Genomic DNA, 18,972 nt, shown 5'->3' on the forward strand with positions numbered 1-18,972 from the left:
TATGGTCTGTTTATTCTCAAGATAATAGATTTATATTTCATGAATAGTAAAATTTGAGAATATTCAGATTTAATTTCGTTTATACATAAACAGTTAGACAAACATACTTGTATTAGATTTTATTATATCTTTGAGATCAATTCGCTAGTAATTCGTGTGCATATCATTACTAAAGGGGACAAATATTATTTTAAGAAAAATGGCATTGTAACGCATCTCGGAACAAACTCTTTTCATTCACTATTTTCATCTTTTGTATCCCTCTTTGTACCAACATACAACACATTAAGAAAGGAAAACATCTATTAAGCAATGGGCATACAGATAGTTGTAACAATAGTTAGAAAGAAACAAAGCATATTGGATGCACCAAATTACAAGTCTTTAAACGGCCAGAACCTTCGGGTCATTACATATTGCCGGTTGCCCCTCTATAAACAAGCCCAAATCCTCCTTTTTCGGGCACTTCCTGGAAATCATCAGCTACTTGTTTTCAAGATAACAAATGACTACTCGTTGTTTTGATTTTGTATTCGACGACACCTAAACAAATCTCAAGTTCTCCATAACTAAATGATTTTGGAGCAACATTCTCACTCAAGGCAAATTGTTCCTTGTTTGTCAGATATGTTTTGGAATATCAAGGAGCGTTAGATATGTTTCTATACAGCCAAACACGATATTTGTAAAATAAAATTCCAGAAATTACCAAGATAATGCATGCAAATGAAAGCAATGAAACGCCAATAATCAGAATGTCCACTCGATTCTTCTTTTTGCTCTCTTTCGGCACTCTTGGATCCGGAGAGATCGGAGACGTACCTACCTTGATAAGGGCTACGCTCGATTCACCCTGTGTTCTTCTTCCAAATTTCAAAGGAAGCCTTTGTTTTCTGCACTCCCCGTCTTTGTACAGCGCAGCTTCACAGTTACAGTCCCCCAAACATGCTTCTCCACAGGCGTCTTGGGTTGAAGATGTTAGGATAGAATAACTATCATTATGCCATTCAGTATGAAGCTCTGCTTCCATGGTATATCCAGTAACTGCCTCGTTGCTTTTGCAACTTTTAGAATCGAAATTTCTTTCACAGCCTGAAGCCCAACTGTCTTGGTTAACACGTTTGAATCCGGGTAGACATTCGCAACCAGCATCTTGATCGCAAAATGCATTGATGCCACAGAGACCCTTAGGGTCACACACGTCTTTTGGACCTGACCATGTGACATTCCAAACACCATTCTGATCCATGTTGTGCGAGTATTGACGCAAGATCCCGTCAGGGTCAAGTGTCAAACGGTAGATTACACCTTTTGTTGGATTTCCCGTTGTAATGTTCACTATTGATATGCCGGTGCCATTGAGCAAGTAGAGGCGACCATCAGCATCAAAATTCAGTGTCACATCAGTTCCTTCTCCAGAAACACCAGCTCCCCAATAACCATACTCAATTGTGAATGGGGTTCCAACCGGGTACATCGCCAGCCATCCATCTTGTTGCATTATGAGACGAAATATGCCCGTTGATTGGTTGGCGGCCGAATAACTGGAAAACATCACTTCATCGGTTGTGAGTTTCTGACCTGGTAAGAAGGTGTCGGTTGGTTTGTCGAAACTCTGCCATATTTTACTGTTATCTGAATTATAGAGAACAAAGTTGCCGGAATCCAACATTGATGCCGCTGCTGCACCTTCGGTATTACCGGCGATTCCCGTCTCCATGCCTTGTGCCGTCTGCAGAACCAGCCGTCCATTGCTTGTGAAGTGCAATTTAACATCACCAGGAACTGGAGGATTGTCTCTGTTGGCTGTCCAGACCAGAGTCTTCTGTCGAATCCCGGCAACAAATATTCCTACAGCATAGCCGTTGCCCTGCTTGTAGAACCCAAAGGCATATAGACCGGAACGTGATAGCCATGAAGAGTTGGTACCCGTAGGTGTTAAGAAAGAGCCTGCCCTGAAAAAGGATTGCTCAGGTTGTTGAGCTTCTGCAATGGAAATTGTTGAGAACAGAAGAAGAAGAGGCCAGATGGTTGCCATCGTCACGGAATTGTTCTCTCTGCGTTATTCTTCCTCTGGATCTGCTTTCAATTGGAAAAGTCAAAGAATGCAGCACGCAAGGATTGAGTGAGGGGTGAATGTTGTGCAAGCGCCCGGATACAAAGGAATCTTAGTCTATGTCTTGGTCACCCAGAAAAATGTTTAAAACATAAACATGTTTAAAACCCCCAAAATAATATTTCGTCTCTCGGAAAAATATCTTCTAACACTTGGTAGATTCCAACACTTTCACAATAATTTTTTTTCCAAAAAAAAAAAACCAAAATCATATTACAAAAACCTAAAAAGGCACCCCTTAAAATTTTTCTTTCGAGATATCTTGTCAACGAATCCTACCGATTTCACAGACAAAAACCTTAAAATACAACTCAAATTTATTTTTTGTTGCAAAAATGCTCTGAGATGGGAACTGGATGAGGGGAGAAAAGAAAAGCTTTTAGTTAGGAATACATAAATTAAATTCTAATTAAGAGCTATTCATAGATGTGGTGCTGTATTTTGTTTTGTCTGAAACGTATAAACCCTAAGGGCATAAAAAAAGAAAAAAATAGCAACTCAATTTTTCAGAGAACTTACAATAGTGGAAGTTGATGACCCGTGTCTTCTCTTTAGAAATCTGTATTGAAACGCGTGTCCGTTTTGAAGACATCGAAAGTAAAAACAATAAAACAAGAACCAGACATTGAATTTATAGGTCTGAGTTAAATGGTGACTATGGAGGGAAAAGTCTTATAAAATCAAAGAATACATAGCCGCCGGTGGAAGGATTGTCCTGTTTTTGGTTGTTTTCCTCTGTTAACAAACCACATGTTTCTGTAATTACTAAAATACTCTTCTGCACAACGTACATATCATTTCTATTTCCTTTTTTCTTTTATAATTATGTAATAAAGTAGTATTTAATTTCGTTGTCGAGAAACATGGAGCCCCAAAAAGTCAGTCATTATTACCATACAGTCTTCCTTCCGAGCTGTCTTCGATCGTCTAATCAAATACAAGTCTTCTTTGTGAAATGAAGGGTGTTGAAGAGTTAGGGTTTGAAATGTGATGTAATGACCCTAATAATTCTGGAATGTATTATGGCGGTAATGAAGTCAGGTAGGAATGGATTTGAAGTGAAAAATGGAATGTAGATGATCCGTTTGTGTAAATGCAGAAAATAGTAAAAATGGAAAGGATTGATATAAGGTTCTTCGAGAGACTCTTAAACCTCTCAAAAGCTTTGTATTCAAATTGTTGATAATTGTTCGGAGATGCCTTTCCTTGTTTTCCAAACTCGACTAATGCCCACGCAGAGTAACAAATCAAAGCAATAAAAAGAGGATACATGTCCTGACTCTAATGGAAATAAAGCAAAAATATTCCAAAAATAATTTTTCATCTCTCGGAAAAATATCTTCTAACACTTGGTAGATTCCAACAATTTCACAATAATCTTTTTTTCAAAAAAAAAAAAACTAAAATTAACTTATTCCAAATCATCATTACAATTTTTTTAAATTTAAACACAAAATATAATAAACAATTCAATTTTTTCAAATCTTAAATTAATAATAATATTAAAAAATAATATTTTATTATTTCAACTCAATTCACTTCAACATCCAAACATAAAATTTTTCTTTCGAGATATCTTATCAACGAATCCTACCGATTTCACAGACAAAAACCTTAAAATACAACTCAAATTTATTTTTTGTTGGAAAAATGCTCTGAGATGGGAACTGGATGAGGGGTGAAATGAAAAGCTTTTAGTTTGGAATAATTAAATTAAATTCTAAGTACTTGGCTGAGATGCCACATTAAAAGCTATTCATAGATGTATAAACCCTAAGGGCATAAAAAAAGAAAAAAATAGCAACTCAATTTTTCAGAAAACTTACAATAGTGGAAGTTGATGATCCGTGCCTTCTCTTTAGAAATCTGTATTGAAACGCGTGTCCGTTTTGAAGACATGGAAAGGAAAAACAGTAAAACAAGAACCAGACATTGAATTTATAGGTCTGAGTTAAATGGTGACTGTGGAGGGAAAAGTCTTATAAAAACGAAGAAAGAATACATAGCCGCCGGTGGAAGGATTGTCCTGTTTTTGGTTTTGTTTTCCTCTGTAAACAAACCTAGGGATGTAACTTGTCCTATTCGGTTAGATTTTAGATAAAATTTATGACCGAATCGGTATGTATCGATTTTACATTTTTTAAAATCGATTACGCTCCGGTTACCCTCCTAAACCAGTATCTCCGATTTTACCGGTTTCTGGTCCGATTTTTCAATTTTTTTAAAATATAAAAATATATAATAAAGTGTTACCTCTTATAATAAAATGTTATTAATAATTTAATATATATTTTTTATGTTTAAAGCATATGATCAATTAAATTTTCATCTTTAAGATTAAACTTTTATTTTATAAATTATAATAACATTATCGTATATATAATTATATTAATAACCTACAATCAAACAAATTACAAATGTTCATATTTAAGATTAACATTTCATGTTATAATTTATAAATTATAATATGAAATTATTTCATATATGATATATAATTATATATATTATATATAAAAATTTAATATATAATTATATAGTATATATAAAACTTATATATATATAATATTTTGTATAATATATAAAATTAATTTTTATATATTTTTTTTCAACCAGTCCGGTTCGGTCCGGTCCGGTTCTGAAAACTACGGAACCGAAACCGGACCGATTCCGGCCGGTTTTCAAAATATAGGAACCGGTTCCGGACCGGACCGGTTCAAAAACAGGACCAACCGGTCCGGTTCGGTCCGGTCTGGTTTTCCAGTTTAAATTTACACCACTAAACAAACCACATGTTTCTGTAATTACTAAAATACTGTTCTGCACAACATACATATCATTTCTATTTCTTTTTTTCCTTTATAATTATGTAATGAGAAACTCTTGTTGCAACCGCCTGGGAACCCTCACGTAACCGGCGTCCACGTGGAAACAAAATGCAATAAATTGAATTCTGTCTCCCAAAGAGCTGCTCCAAGCGTCTTCAACCCTTAAGAAGACGAAGTCCCTCCCAAAGAGCAGACGACGACACACCTTCCTCGTTTGCAGGTTCTTCTTCTCATCTCCTTCTTCACATGCCCTAAACCTCCCTTAACCTACTCTAATTCCTGTATTGTCTTCCTCATACCCATTTCTCATTTCCATATTGCAGACCCAGAGCATTTGTTATCCCCAGACTCTGTAATCAACACCTAGGACCTCATGGACAGCCAGTTTCTTCGATTTTTAACCCTCCAGTCGCCACCCGAACAAACCCAGTTCGTACCAGCTATTATTTAGACCGATAATATATAAAATGGAAAGGAATGAGCTATTGAATAATGCTACTCTCTCTCTTTCTCTGATCTATGTTGTTTGGGACTTTGTAGGGGCACTTTGTTAGGAGGTCGAATTAAAACACAAATGGCCAAAGAACTCTGGAAAGACTATTTTGTTGGATTCCATAGCAGCACAGAAGTGAAAGGCAAAAATTTTGTTGGATTCAAAGTTCAGAGTCACATACGTTGTATATTTTTGGTTTAAGCCTTCATTATTTTCTCTTATTCTTCCATGATCTTCTTTCATTTATAAGTAAAAGAGGCTCTGTTATTTGGTCATGCACAAGGCTCGAATCTCCCTCAGTCTTCAACTTCAAAATCACGCAGATGTCAACTTCCAAGCATCTTTGAGAGTCCCAGTTTGAAGACTTCTCTTCTTGAAATTTCAAGCACATCCGTTTCCTTTTTTTTTTTTTTTTTGATATATCAATTACGAAGGCTGCAAATGGTTTCACTTTTCTATTTCTTGGTGGAGAAATGTTTGGAGAGACTTTACTTTCCCAGCATCTTCAACCCGTAAGAAGACTTTCCTTTTTCTATCTAGAACTCTACGGAAGAAGGCTTTACTTTGGCCTTCTCTTCACTTCTTTTCCTCCCTTTTTTTTTTTTTTTGACTTTTTTTGCTTTTTTTTTCTTTTTCACTTAAGCTTTGCCATGTACAGTCGGTTACACTCTGTTTGCGCATGCCGGTTGTACGTACCATTTTTGTATGTAATAAAGTAGTATTTAATTTCGTTGTTGAGAGACATGGAGCCCCAAAAAGTCAAGTCATCATTACCACACGGTCTTCCTTCCAAGCTGTCTTTGATCGTCTAATCAAATACAAGTCTTGTTTGTGGAATGAAGGGTGTTGAAGAGTATTAGAGTTTGAAATTGTTGTAAACTGTTTGAAATGTGAGGATTACAAATGTGAAATTGAGTAAATGAGTGGTTTTGACGCCATACCAAGTTGTTGCTAATTTGGGTTTTCTAGTCACTGCAAATCAATTTGTCTTTGTTATAGTCACCCAAAAAACTATCGTTGCAAAAATTAATGCACAACCAAGAGGCCGCACTCTTTGGTATTCAAGTTAAGTCGGATACAGGTTAATCAAAGTTCAAGCAGTGTATTGGTTTTGCAAAAAAAAAATAGAAAAACAACTTCAAATTATCTGCCAAACTAGCCTTTAAAAATGCCCAGTGACTCGGTGACTAAGTCAATGCTCATGTTTGCAATCAATGTAGCCGGCAAACCATTGCATCCCATATATGAATACAATACATTAAGAAACCAAAACACTAGTGTAGCAATGGAATATAGATATTTGGAACTACAGCCAGAACATGAGATCTTTTATCTTCTTTATCCACTTCTAAGCAACAGAACGTGCTGGGCACTTAATATTATTTCAAACCATTACATGCTTGGGTTTCGACTTTTGAGACAGATCAAATTCAAAACCAATTTAGAGGGCAGTGAGAAAAGATGTCGGACTGGGAGGGATTGGAATATCAACAGTTCCTTCCAACATATGTAGAACCTTCTTCATTGAAGGACGAAGTGACGGCTCATCTAGAATGCACCAGAGTGCTACCTTAACCATTCTTTCTAGTTGTTTCTTGTCGACCACCTCCTCATTCAAAAGTTTGCCCATCTCGCCACACTCAAAGCAATGGTATGCCCATTCTTCAAGGAGTGCTTCTTCCTCGGGAAGATCAAAGTCCGCATTCCTTCGACAACAAATAATCTCCAAGAGCATAATTCCAAAGCTATACACATCTACTTTGATTGTCACGGGCAAGTTCCGATGCCACTCTGGTGCGACATATCCCTTTGTGCCTCTTATGTCGGTATATGTTTTGGTTTGGTCTGGTTTCAGCAACTTCGCTAATCCGAAATCAGCGAGTTTTGCACACCCGTTCTCATCCATGAGAATGTTATGTGGTTTTATATCGCAGTGAATGATCTGTGGCTCACACTCTTCGTGGAGATAGAGAATTCCTTTTGCTATATTGCGAGCAATTTCAATTCTTCTATCCCAAGAAGGTCGTTGTTTTGATGGCTTGAAGAGTATATCTGCAAGTGAACCGTTGCTCATGAAATCGTACACCAAAAGCCTATTCGGTCCATCATGGCAATACCCAAGTAACCGGACTAGGTTTTTGTGATGTGTTCTCCCAATAACTTTCACCTCCGTTTGAAACTCTCTTTCCCGCTCGGCCAACAATTTGTCCAGTCGTTTGACGGCCACTATCTTCTCGCCATTCCATATTGCCCCTCTATAAACAATCCCAAAGGCTCCTCTACCAAGTTCTTCCTTGAAGCCATCAGTCACTTTCTCAAGTTCTGCATAAGTATATGATTTTGGAGCAACATCCTCACCCAAGCCAAGTTGTTCATTGTTAGATATGTTTTTGTTGGCCCAAACACGATATTTGTAAGCTACAATTCCAGAAACTACCAAGACAATGCATGCAAATGCAATCAAAGAAACACCAATAATGAGGATGTCCACTCGATTCTTCTTTTTGCTCTCTTTCGGCACACTTGGATCCGGAGAGAGTGGAGACGTACCTACCTTGATGAGGGCTACGCTCGAGTCACCCTGTTGTCTTCTTCCAAATCTCAAAGGAAGCCTTTGTTTCCAACACTCTCCGTCTTTGTACAACGCAGCTTCACAGTTACAGTCCCTCAAACATGCTTCTCCACAGTCTTCTTGGGTTGGAGATATTTGGATAGAATAGTTAGTATTTTCCCATACGGTATTGGGCTCTGCTTCCATGGTATATCCGGAAACTGCTTCGTTGCTTTCGCAACTTTTAGAATCAAAATTCCTTTCACATCCTGAAGCCCAACTGTCTTCTTTAACGGGTTTGAATCCGGGAAGACATTTGCAACCAGCATCTTGATCGTTTAGAACACAAAATCCATTGATGCCACAGAGACCCCCAGGGAGACACAAATCGGTCGGATTTGACCATGTGACTTTCCAATCTCCATTCTGATCTAGATTGTGCGAGTAATGCCGCGAGATGCCGTCAGGGTCAATTGTCAAACGGTAAATTATACCTTTTTTTGGACTTCCCTGTGTAATATTCACTATATATATTCCGGTGCCATTCAGCAAGTAGAGGTGACCATCAGTATCAAAATTTAGTGAAACATCAGTTCCTTCTCCAGAAACACCAACTCCCCCATAACCATACTGAATTGTGAATGGGGTTCCAACCGGGTACATCGCCAGCCAGCCATCTTGTTGCATTATGAGACGAAAAATGCCTGTTGAGTGGTCGGTGTCCAAACGACTGGAAAACAGCACTTCGTCGATCGTAAGCGTCTGACCTGGTAAGAAGGTGTCGGTTGGATGGTCGAAACTCTGCCAAATTGTCGAGTTATCAGAGTCATAGAGAACAAAGTTGCCCGAATCCAGCATCGATGCCGCTGCTGCAGCTTCAGGATTATTGAAGATCGTGGTCTCGTTGCCTTGTGCTGATTCCAGAATTAGCTGTCCGTCGCTTGTGAAGTTCAATTTAACATCAGCGGGAAGTGGAGGATCGTCTCGGTTGGCTGTCCAAATCACAGTCTTCTGTGGAATCCCAGCAATAAAAATCCCGATAGCATAGCCGTTTCCCTGCTTGTAGAATCCAAAGGCATATAGACCGGAATGTGATAGCCATGAAGAGTTGGTACCACCGGTGCCTGTAGGTGTTAACAAAGAACCTGGCCTGATAACGAGTTGCCCAGCTTGTTGAGCTTCTGCAGTGAAAATTGCTGAGAAGAGAAGAAAAAGCAAGATGGTTGCCATCACCTCAGAATTATTCCCTCTACGTTTTCTTCCCCTCGCTGTGTTTTCAAATTGGAGAATGAGAATAATGTTCATCAATCAAAGAATGCAATACGCTTCTATTTTCACTGATTAAAACAAGAGTTTTTTATGTCTACAATTTCATGTCGAAATTGTTTGTAATTGCTAATGAAATTTTTAGGTCTCCTGATTTTCTTGATTTATTTCTAGAAGAATTACGTGGATAAACAAAGTGAATTCGATCCCAAATATTACATGGATTAGAGCACGAGCATTGGTTTCTCTATATGCATATTTAAAATTACATCTTTTGAAGATTAATTTTGTATAACAAGGAAAACTCTCACATTGAATTATGCATTGTTGAATCAAATAATAATAAAATATTTTTTTTTCTTAAATATTTTTTTTTAACAATTAGTACCTTGTGCTAAAAAATACAAATTCTATATATCTAATTATTACAAATTTTATATATCAAAATGACTAATTTTATCAATAAATATTAATATATAAAATCAAAGCACGTATCAGAATATTTTTATCAATTACCTCTCTAAATCAATCAATCCAAAAAAAAAAAAAAATCAATAATCACTAAGTACACAAAATGCAAGCGAACACACCCCTTAATTATATATAAATAAAAGTCTATATATGTATTTTCTTTATTTTTTCTTTGAAGCTGGTTCACCGTACTTGGCTGAGATGCGACATTATAAGTTCTATTCATAGATGTGGCCATGTCGTTTTACGTTTTATATGAGATTTATAAAGCTAAGCATTTTCACATTAGCAATAATTTTTCTATATGCATATAAAAAATCACATATTTTAAATATTGATTTTACATATCAAGAAAACTATTTAATTATGCATCTTTAAATCAAATAATAACAAAATATTATTATTATTTTTTTCCTAAAATTAGTTTTTCTTGATATACTTCAAATGAGTAATTATCATATTATTTTTTGTTGATTTGCTTCAAATAAGCAATTACCAATCTGGTTAGGTCCTCTTTGGTTAATTTCTTTGTTTGCGCTGTTGTTGAGAGAGATAAGAGAGTAAGAAAAAATAGTAAAATAATATTTGGAGAGTAAATATTGTTCATATTATACTGTTCATAGCTATGCAAAATTTTGAAAATACATAATTTAATATGAAAATGAATATGAAGATGCATGTGAAAAATAACAAAAAAGACTACTCGATTTTCGATCAAAACACTTTGGGGCTACCTAACGGTACGAAAGAAAATCTGGAGCACGTTGATGTCGAAGGAAGAAAAAAAGCAAAGAATATAAAGAATGAAACCTTACAATAGTGAAAGTTGATGTCCAAGGAAAAAAAAAAGGAAAAAAAGAAAGTTGATGACCCGTACCTTCTCTTTTGAAATCTGTATTGATACAAGTCCGTTTTGATCGAAGGTAGCGACTTGTAATACCTATAATATGAGAGAGTTTTGGGGATGGAAGATCACACCGAGAACCAGACATGGATTTATAGAAATCAGATTAAGAGCACACAAGGCCTAATTAGTGAAATGGTGCATGATTGTGGGGCCCGCTGGGAAAAGTCTTGTACAAGATCAAGACAAAGCATAGCCGCCTGTGGAAGGATTGTCCTGTTTTTTGCATTTCGAGAACTCCCAATATATTCTTTATTTTATTATTTAAAATTTATTATTAAAATTTATTTTTTTATTTTAAATATATTATATATCAATTTGTTTATTTATTTTTATATCATTTAAATATTATATTTTTAATTTTTTTATTTATTAATATCTTTATAATTTTTAATATTTATAATATCTTCTTATATATAATTTCATATAATTATAAACATGTAAAACGTATGATATGAGATAGTTTTGGGGATGGAAGGTCACACCGAGGACCAGACATGGATTTATAGAAATAAGATTAAGAGCACACAAGGCCTAATTAGTGAAATGGTGCATGATTGTGGGGCCCGCTGGGAGAATTGTCCTGTTTTTGGCATTTTGAGCACGCCAATAGATCTTCGTCCTATCATTTAAAATATACCATCAAATTTAATTTTTTTATTTTATATAATAATTTTCATAATAAATCATACATTAATTTATCTTTTTTTTATATCATTTAAATATTATATTTTTTAATTTTTTAATTTATTTTAAATATTTTCTCTAAACTATTAATAATATCTTCGTATCTTTTAATATTTATAATATCTTTCCATATATAATGTCATATAATTATGTTATATTTTAAATTAATCTAAATTTCTAAGTTAAACTAAAATATAAATTAATTTAAAAATTAAAAAGAAGAGATTATATAATAAAATTAATCTAAATTAGAGAGTTATTTCTTTCCAAATGAGAGTATATATATATTTAATATTTTTATATAATTTATAACAATTCTAAAATATATATATATATATTTCATATTAAAATTAACATTACAGAGGAGAGTATAGGAGAGATGCAAGTATATTTGGATGTAGCAATAATATTGTAGCCAACTGGAAATTACACATCTATTAGATAATCCGTTGGATTTCATTTTTAGATTATTTTTTTAAAATTATACAGAAATAGGAGTTTTACACTGAAATATCTTGTCCACAACGCGTTATTTTCACTTTATCTGCTCCACCAGAGACAATTTTTCCACCAAGTTAGATTCCATCTTTCTCGATCGCCTACAGTTAATGTGACACTAGGAATAGCATGGTATTAGTCAATAAAAAGAAGTTGTAAATAAATCAATCTATTCAATAACCAGCTTGACACTTGTTTGAGTAAATTCAAATCAAACTTAACTTGTGAGGGGAAAAAAAAATTCTCCTTAAAACCAAACACCCACTCGATTAGTAAATGACATACATCCGACTCGACTCGACTAAAACTCCTTTATATCGGCTGGATTTAGTTTGGGTACTCAATTAAAGTTTATTTACATCGATAATTAATAATATAAGCATAACACCTTTTATAATTAAATATATAATATGTAACTTAGTTATTTATACTTATATATTGAATATATTTTATAATTTGTATAATAATTAGTCGATAAGATTTTATATTTCATATACTAATATGTAGGAACCATATATAAAATGTTGATATATACTACTATGTTATTTGTATCGTGTTAGTAATTTATATCGACATATAATATATGGTTATTATAGATAAATATCAATGGTTATATATTAATTATTTACAAAATCTTACAATTTTATAATTCAATAAATCAGGGTTTACTAAGTTGTAAAAGTTCTATTAAATTCAGAATTCTATTTTGCAATTTCTCTATTTTTTTTAATTATTCAATTTTATTCAAAAAATAAAAAACTCAAATCGAGCTAAGACAAGCTCGAACAAATATTAAATAAAATTTTCAAATCCGAACAAGACTAGCTCAACTTAAATCATTACATCCCAATTTACAAGTCATCATTAAATGGGCCTTTGTGGTCTATGACATCACATCCACCCACTTGTTGAACGGTGCAAGAATCGAAACCATGTTTAGACTTGAATGATTTTCAGTTGTTTTTTTATTTTTTTTTAACTTTTTTTAGTGTCAATTTGAATATATTTTTAAAAATTAATAAAGAAATATCTAAAATAAATTGTTTTATCTTATAATCTTCCTCCATTTTCATAAAAGAAAAAAATAAAAATAAAGATAGTTTGTAACTTTGTATAAGATAGTTTGATCGCATCGTATCTTTCCAATCACGATTCTAATTAATCCAGCCACTTTTATAAATAAAATAAGATAAAAATACATCCGGAAAGATTTTGTCAATGATTATAAAAGTTGTCGAGAAAATCATCAATCCAAACGAGAGAATTATTTTGAAATTAGGCTTCTCATCAAAATTATAAAATTGAATTGCATGCATAAATACTTTGCAGAAGTTACTTTTAAAATTTGGATGGTAAAAGCATTTATTTAAAGGTATAAATATATTATGATCAACGCATTATATGAATTTTAAATTGTATATTAATTCATGTGTACTGCATGAAACTATATTTTATAAATCGTTATTATGAACTTTATTTCTAAATTGTACATTAATTTTAAATTGTACATTAATTCATGTGTTACTACAACAATTTTGAATTTTTGGGACGATTTTTCTTTGTAATGAAATGAAAATTCTTCCAAATTGTAAGTTTTAAGGATGAAATTCTGATTTCGTCACAAAAAAATTTTGAGACATGCTTCCCGTTCGAACGCGTTTGAACTGTATACTTAGGGATGATAAATTTCATCCCTAGTGAAATAATCATTTGCGATTGGGGGAAAAATTAGTAGGTCGTTCGCGAGAAACTAATTTACTGTTCGAAAGGTCAGTTAATGTTCGAACGATGACACTAATTTAATAAAACATTTAATCAATTAAAGAATTAATAATAGTAATCGACAATTACTTTATAAAAAAAAAAAAGATAAAATGCATAATTAATTAAACTTAGAAAGCATCAAATATTGTCCATACTAAAAATAAAACAAAATACAAATAAAAGATATAAAATACTATGTCCTCAAGTCTTTGAAGATATCCTAGATTGAATCTATTTTTGCCTCTATCTGTGTCAATCGAGTAGATATCGTCTCCTGAGTCCAAGACATGCGATCAATGGCACCCTGAACTCTGTACGTAAGCCTCTAAAGGCAATCTGGATCTTTGTACGCACTATGTTAGTAATATGATCAGCCGTAACAATGCGTGATGCCTCGGGCTGCATGGATGTCTGACTGGCCAATACTCCATGATCAGTCGGGTGTGCATCTCTAGTCTAAGTATCGATTGGTTCTGTAGTAGGAGCACGAAGACGAAGTCTCGAGTGCCCCGTGCTTCGTGACAGGGTGGAGGTGTTGATCGATTCAATCAGCTCCCGAATACGCTCAACAACATCAAGTAAGACCCCAACTGACAATAGGAATCGTGTGATCAGGAGGCCGAACGGCAAAATATCTGTCTTAACGTATGAAACTTCTTATCGCATCCTAGTAAATATATAACCCACTCGGTCGATAAGCATCATACGAGCGACATGTATCAAAAATCTCGTCATATCCATGCCAACTTCTTTTTTGTGTTGTCGATGGTCAATATTGTTGGCGATAATTAAGTTCAGAATCTTGAAAAAATCTGAAAATAAACCTGTTTGATGCTCAGCATCCCATCATAAGAAGGAGCATTTAGACCAACCACCAACTGCCTCACCTCTACATCTGAGAGGCGATCCAGTCCATCAGGATCAGTGCTCTCATCCTCAGCTGTCTCCTCACCAGTTGTAGACTCCCTGGACACCATGTTTGGATATGCAGTCTCCAAATGTGCGATACCGATAAAATCGGCAAGTATGTCTACCGAGAAAGGGAATGAAATACCTTGTATGTCGATAATATATTTACCATCAGCATCCAAACTGGAGGCACCAAGCCCTCTATAAAAGTCGGTGATGAGATCAATATATGCAAAGAACTAGAACGCCTCATCCCTGTGGTCCAAAATCGGTGACCAACCGCGTTCCACGAATACCGATGTCAAGGAGCGGGCCTCGAAATGAAAATCCTGAAAAGCATCGATCTTCACTTGACGCTCCAGTAAAACGTTACGGCCTAACAATGTATCAACCGTACTACTAGAAGAACCTAATTCCCCTGGTCTGGCATGCTTTGACCTTCCCCTAGAATCTAATAGGTACAAATATAATATATAAAACAATCATAAAATTATATAATTAATGAAACAATGTAAATAAGTTTTCTGTATTTACTCGTTCGAACGCTGAAAATAGTGTTAGAAAGGTTTTGCTTTTGGGTTATAACCGTTCGAATGCTGACCAAGAGTTCAAACAGTGTTGCATATAAGCAGTCGAACGGTTGAGACACCGTTCACAAGAAAGTCTTTTGTTCTACTCGTTCGACTGGCATAAAACCGTTCGAACAATGTTGTATATAGGCAGTTAAACGGTTGAGACACCGTTCCCAAGAAAGTCTTTTGAGTTCTACTCATTCGAACGGTATAATACCATTCGAACGGTTTTGTATATAAATAGTCTAACGGTTTAGACATCGTTCCCAAGAAAGTCTTTTCGGTTCTTCCGGTTTTCACATTCGAACGGTGTTGTATATAGGCAATCGAACGACTGAGACACCGTTCCCAAGAAAGTCTTTTCGATTCTTTCCATTCGAACGAGTGAACGGTAACTGGATTAAGCTCAGCAATGGCTGAGTCAACTCAATGACCATTGAAATGAAACGAATCCACTGATTCCTTTCATTTCTTCAACAAAATAACACACACAAGGCCGAAATGTCCATAGACATTTCGGCCTTGTGTTTTGCAGTGCTAGAGTACTAAATCTAAACTTAGAATAAGTTTTATATAACTTCTAATCAATAGTGGAAAATAACAACAAAAATACAAAAATATGATTAAAAAATGTACCTATTTGATAGTGGTAGTGTTGGTCGACGGTGACAATAATACGATGGTGAAATGGTGTCTTATTCACTATCATTCGAAGGTTTTTAAAGTTTGAAAGGCCGTTCGTGGTGCTGGGTCCCTTTATTGTGCAGTACCATTCGAATGTGTTTGTATTCCGTTCTAATGTACATCCTTCTGAATTCCTGGTTGAACGCTCAATTGTAACGGTCTAACGTATATGCACTATATTATTACATATTACTATATACTATACTTTATGTTACCTTATAGTATAACTATACTGTAAGTATAGTTATCAAAATTTATAATAGCTATATTTATACTATACTTATAATAGTTATCATAACTTCTAATAGTAACTATAGTATAACTAACTTATAATAGTAACTATAATAACTATATAATAATTATATTATATATTATTAACTATATTTAGTGTTATATTATTATATAACTTATATCAGTATAGTTATCATTGAATTTTCACGTTCAATCACCACAATTAACCATTCGAACGCTTTTGCCAAACTTTTTCTAGCGGGAAAATTTTAGCGCTCATTAAATTTTCACGTTTGAACTCCACAATTAGTCGTTCGAACGGTATCCGACAACCCAGGTGACAACTTATTCCACTGTAATAAGTTGTATTTTAATTAGAACAACGCTGTTTCAAGGTGTGTAGAACTTATTACAACGACAAAAGTCGCCGTAATAAGTTTTAAAACCTACAAAACCCCTCAACCCACAAACTTCTCTCATTTTCTCATTTCTTCTTCTTCAACCAGCACCCAAAACACTCATCTTCTCCACAATCCTCAACTTTTCTCTCCATAATCCTTCGTTCTATCCACGAAATCTATAAACATTAGCACTATATTGATTCAAGGTAAGTTTATTTTATTAAATTTCTATATAAATTAACTCATTTTCTTCATTATAGTGATAATATTTGTTTAAAAGTCTTTGTCATTATCACCATAGTCTTCTTTCCAAGTCTTCTCTTTTCAATGGAGAGAGATTATTGGATGGATTGAGGCATCTCCGAGGAAACTGCAGCATGTTCATATATATAAGGATAAAAGGTTATACATTCTGCTGATAAATTAGCTCCGTTAGGTTAGTTTGGGTTGTGGAATACTCGACTATTACTTATTATTTTTATCTATTTTTATTAATATTTATTACTATTTACTATTATTTAATATTCTATCATTACTTTTTTACGACTATTTACAAAATATCTAAAATTACCTCACTACTTAAATGTAACTTCAGTCTTCCACGACGCGGCTAATCTTAATAAAATTGTAAGGGTGCAGTTACTTGCACCTACAGTGTATGGAGAGGATATTTATTCAATTTGTAATGATATTTATATATTTATTTTGAGATTACGACAGAAACAAATTTTCCACCATTTTAGATTCCATCTTTCGCGATCGCCCACGGTTAATGTGCGACTAGGAATAGCATGGAATTAGTCTAAACAAGAAAAGTTGTAAATAAATCAGTCTATTCGATAGCCAGCTTGACATTTGTTTGAGTAAATTCGAATCAAACTTGACTTGTGAGGGAAAAAAAAATGTCCTTAAAAGCAAACACCCACTCGATTAGTAAATGACACATATCCGACTCGACTCAACTAAGACTCCTTTATGTCTGCTGGACTTAGTAGTTTGACTCGATTAAAGCATATTTACATCAATAATTAATAATATAAACATAACACATTTTATAATTAAATATATAATATGTAACCTAGTTATTTATGTCTATATATTGAATATATTTTATAGTTATGCTTTATAATTTGTGCAATAATTAACTGATAAGATTTTATATTTCATATACTAATATGTAGGAACCATATATAAAATGTTGATATATACCACTATGTTATCTGTATCGTGTTAGTAATTTATATAGACATATAATATATGGTTATTATGGATAAATATTAACTGATTATATATTAATTATTTACAAAATATTACAATTTTATAATTCAATAGGTCAGGGTTTACTCAGTCTTCCTTCCAAGCTTTCTTCGATCGGCTAATCAAATACAAGTCTTCTTTGTAAAATGAAGGGTGTTGAAGAGTTAGGGTTTGAAATGTGATGTAATGACCCTAATAATTCTGGAATGTATTATGGCGGTAATGAAGTCAGGTAGGAATGGATTTGAAGTGAAAAATGGAATGTAGATGATCCGTTTGTGTAAATGCAGAAAATAGTAAAAATGGAAAGGAATGATATAAGGTTCTTCGAGGGACTCTTAAACCTCCCAAAAGCCTTGTATTCAAATTGTTGATAATTGTTCAGAGATGCCTTTCCTTGTTTTCCAAACTCGACTAATACCCACGCAGAGTAACAAATCAAAGCAATAAAAAGAGGATACATGTCCTGACTCTAATGGAAATAAAGCAAAAATATTCCTCAAGGTTCTAGAACATTTTAAAGAAATACAAATAAACGGTGCACTTTAGGAGATGCTGAAACGATGCGTGCAATTAGGTGAAACGGTGCGTGTAGTCCATATGAAGCGGTGTGTCTTATCTACATGCTGCTGTGCGTTTTGAAACTACGGTACTTCAAGTGAATTCCAACACTTAGCTTACTTCAGAGTAATTTCCTACTTTGTCTTCGCCTCTTCGATGCTTGTAACCCTAACCATCCATGTTCCTTCATCCTCCTTCTTAACTTCATAACATGTGAAGATTACAAATTTGAAATTGAGCTTTGCAGACAAGGTTACGCAGTCCCCCCCCACCCCTCCCAGAGGCTTTTGTCCCCTTGAAACCTCCAAAAGTCCTCCATGGAGAAGTTTGTGTTATTTTTTCAAAAGAGGAGATTGAGCGCTCTGCAGAACCATTATGACTATTATGGATAAATATCAATTGATTATATATTATTTATTTACAAAATTTTACAATTTTATAATTCAATAGATTAGGGTTTACTTGTAGTTGTAAAAATTCTATTAAATTTAGAATTTTGTTTTGTAATTTTTCAATTTTTTAAATATTAAATTTTATTCAAAAATTAAAAAACTCAAGCCTAAACTCTGTCATTATTACCACACAGTCTTCCTTCCAAGTTGTCTTCGTCTTAACTAAATACAAGTCTTCTTTGTGGAATGAAGGGTGTTGAAGAGTATTAGAGTTTGAAATTGTTGTAAACTGTTTGAAATGTGAGGATTACAAATTTGAAATTGAGTAAATGAGTGGTTTTGACGCCATACCAAGTTGTTGCTAATTTTGGTTTTCTAGTCACTGCAAAT

At 34.0% G+C, this 18,972-nt stretch overlaps 2 protein-coding genes across 3 annotated transcripts in view; both read right to left on the bottom strand.

The window, feature by feature from the left end:
* Positions 1-566: 566 nt before the first annotated feature.
* The window catches only part of LOC121250626 (G-type lectin S-receptor-like serine/threonine-protein kinase LECRK1), a 79,990-nt gene continuing 61,584 nt past the window's right edge, over positions 567-18,972 (bottom strand). Inside the window, exons 1-2 of one of the 2 annotated variants that reach the window (XM_041149800.1) lie at positions 3,943-4,130; positions 567-2,079 (exon numbers count right to left, since the gene is read on the bottom strand). In XM_041149800.1, the coding sequence (XP_041005734.1) occupies positions 641-2,038 (1,398 nt within the window). In that variant the 5' untranslated portion in view covers positions 2,039-2,079; positions 3,943-4,130 and the 3' untranslated portion in view covers positions 567-640. Of the gene's footprint in view, positions 2,137-3,942; positions 4,131-18,972 lie in introns of those variants that run through there. The other variant, XM_041149799.1, reaches the window with a different exon arrangement.
* Positions 6,784-10,745, bottom strand: LOC121250624 (G-type lectin S-receptor-like serine/threonine-protein kinase LECRK1). The gene is made up of 3 exons (XM_041149798.1): positions 10,600-10,745; positions 6,872-9,253; positions 6,784-6,824 (listed from the first exon to the last, which is right to left on the bottom strand). The coding sequence occupies exons 1-2, from the start codon at positions 10,712-10,714 to the stop codon at positions 6,876-6,878; spliced, it is 2,493 nt and encodes an 830-aa protein (XP_041005732.1). The 5' UTR covers positions 10,715-10,745; the 3' UTR covers positions 6,784-6,824; positions 6,872-6,875.

Source organism: Juglans microcarpa x Juglans regia, chromosome 2D (genome assembly GCF_004785595.1).
Source record: "Juglans microcarpa x Juglans regia isolate MS1-56 chromosome 2D, Jm3101_v1.0, whole genome shotgun sequence".
In the NCBI taxonomy this organism is placed as follows: Eukaryota; Viridiplantae; Streptophyta; class Magnoliopsida; order Fagales; family Juglandaceae; genus Juglans; species Juglans microcarpa x Juglans regia.

Bases quoted from the DNA above. Each gene is read 5' to 3' on its own strand.
- LOC121250624 (XM_041149798.1), bottom strand. From the start codon at position 10,714: ATGTCTGGTTCTCGGTGTGATCTTCCATCCCCAAAACTCTCTCATATT. The intron at 9,254-10,599 runs GTACGGGTCATC...TTGAAAACACAG, and splicing joins TACAGATTTCAAAAGAGAAG to CGAGGGGAAGAAAACGTAGA.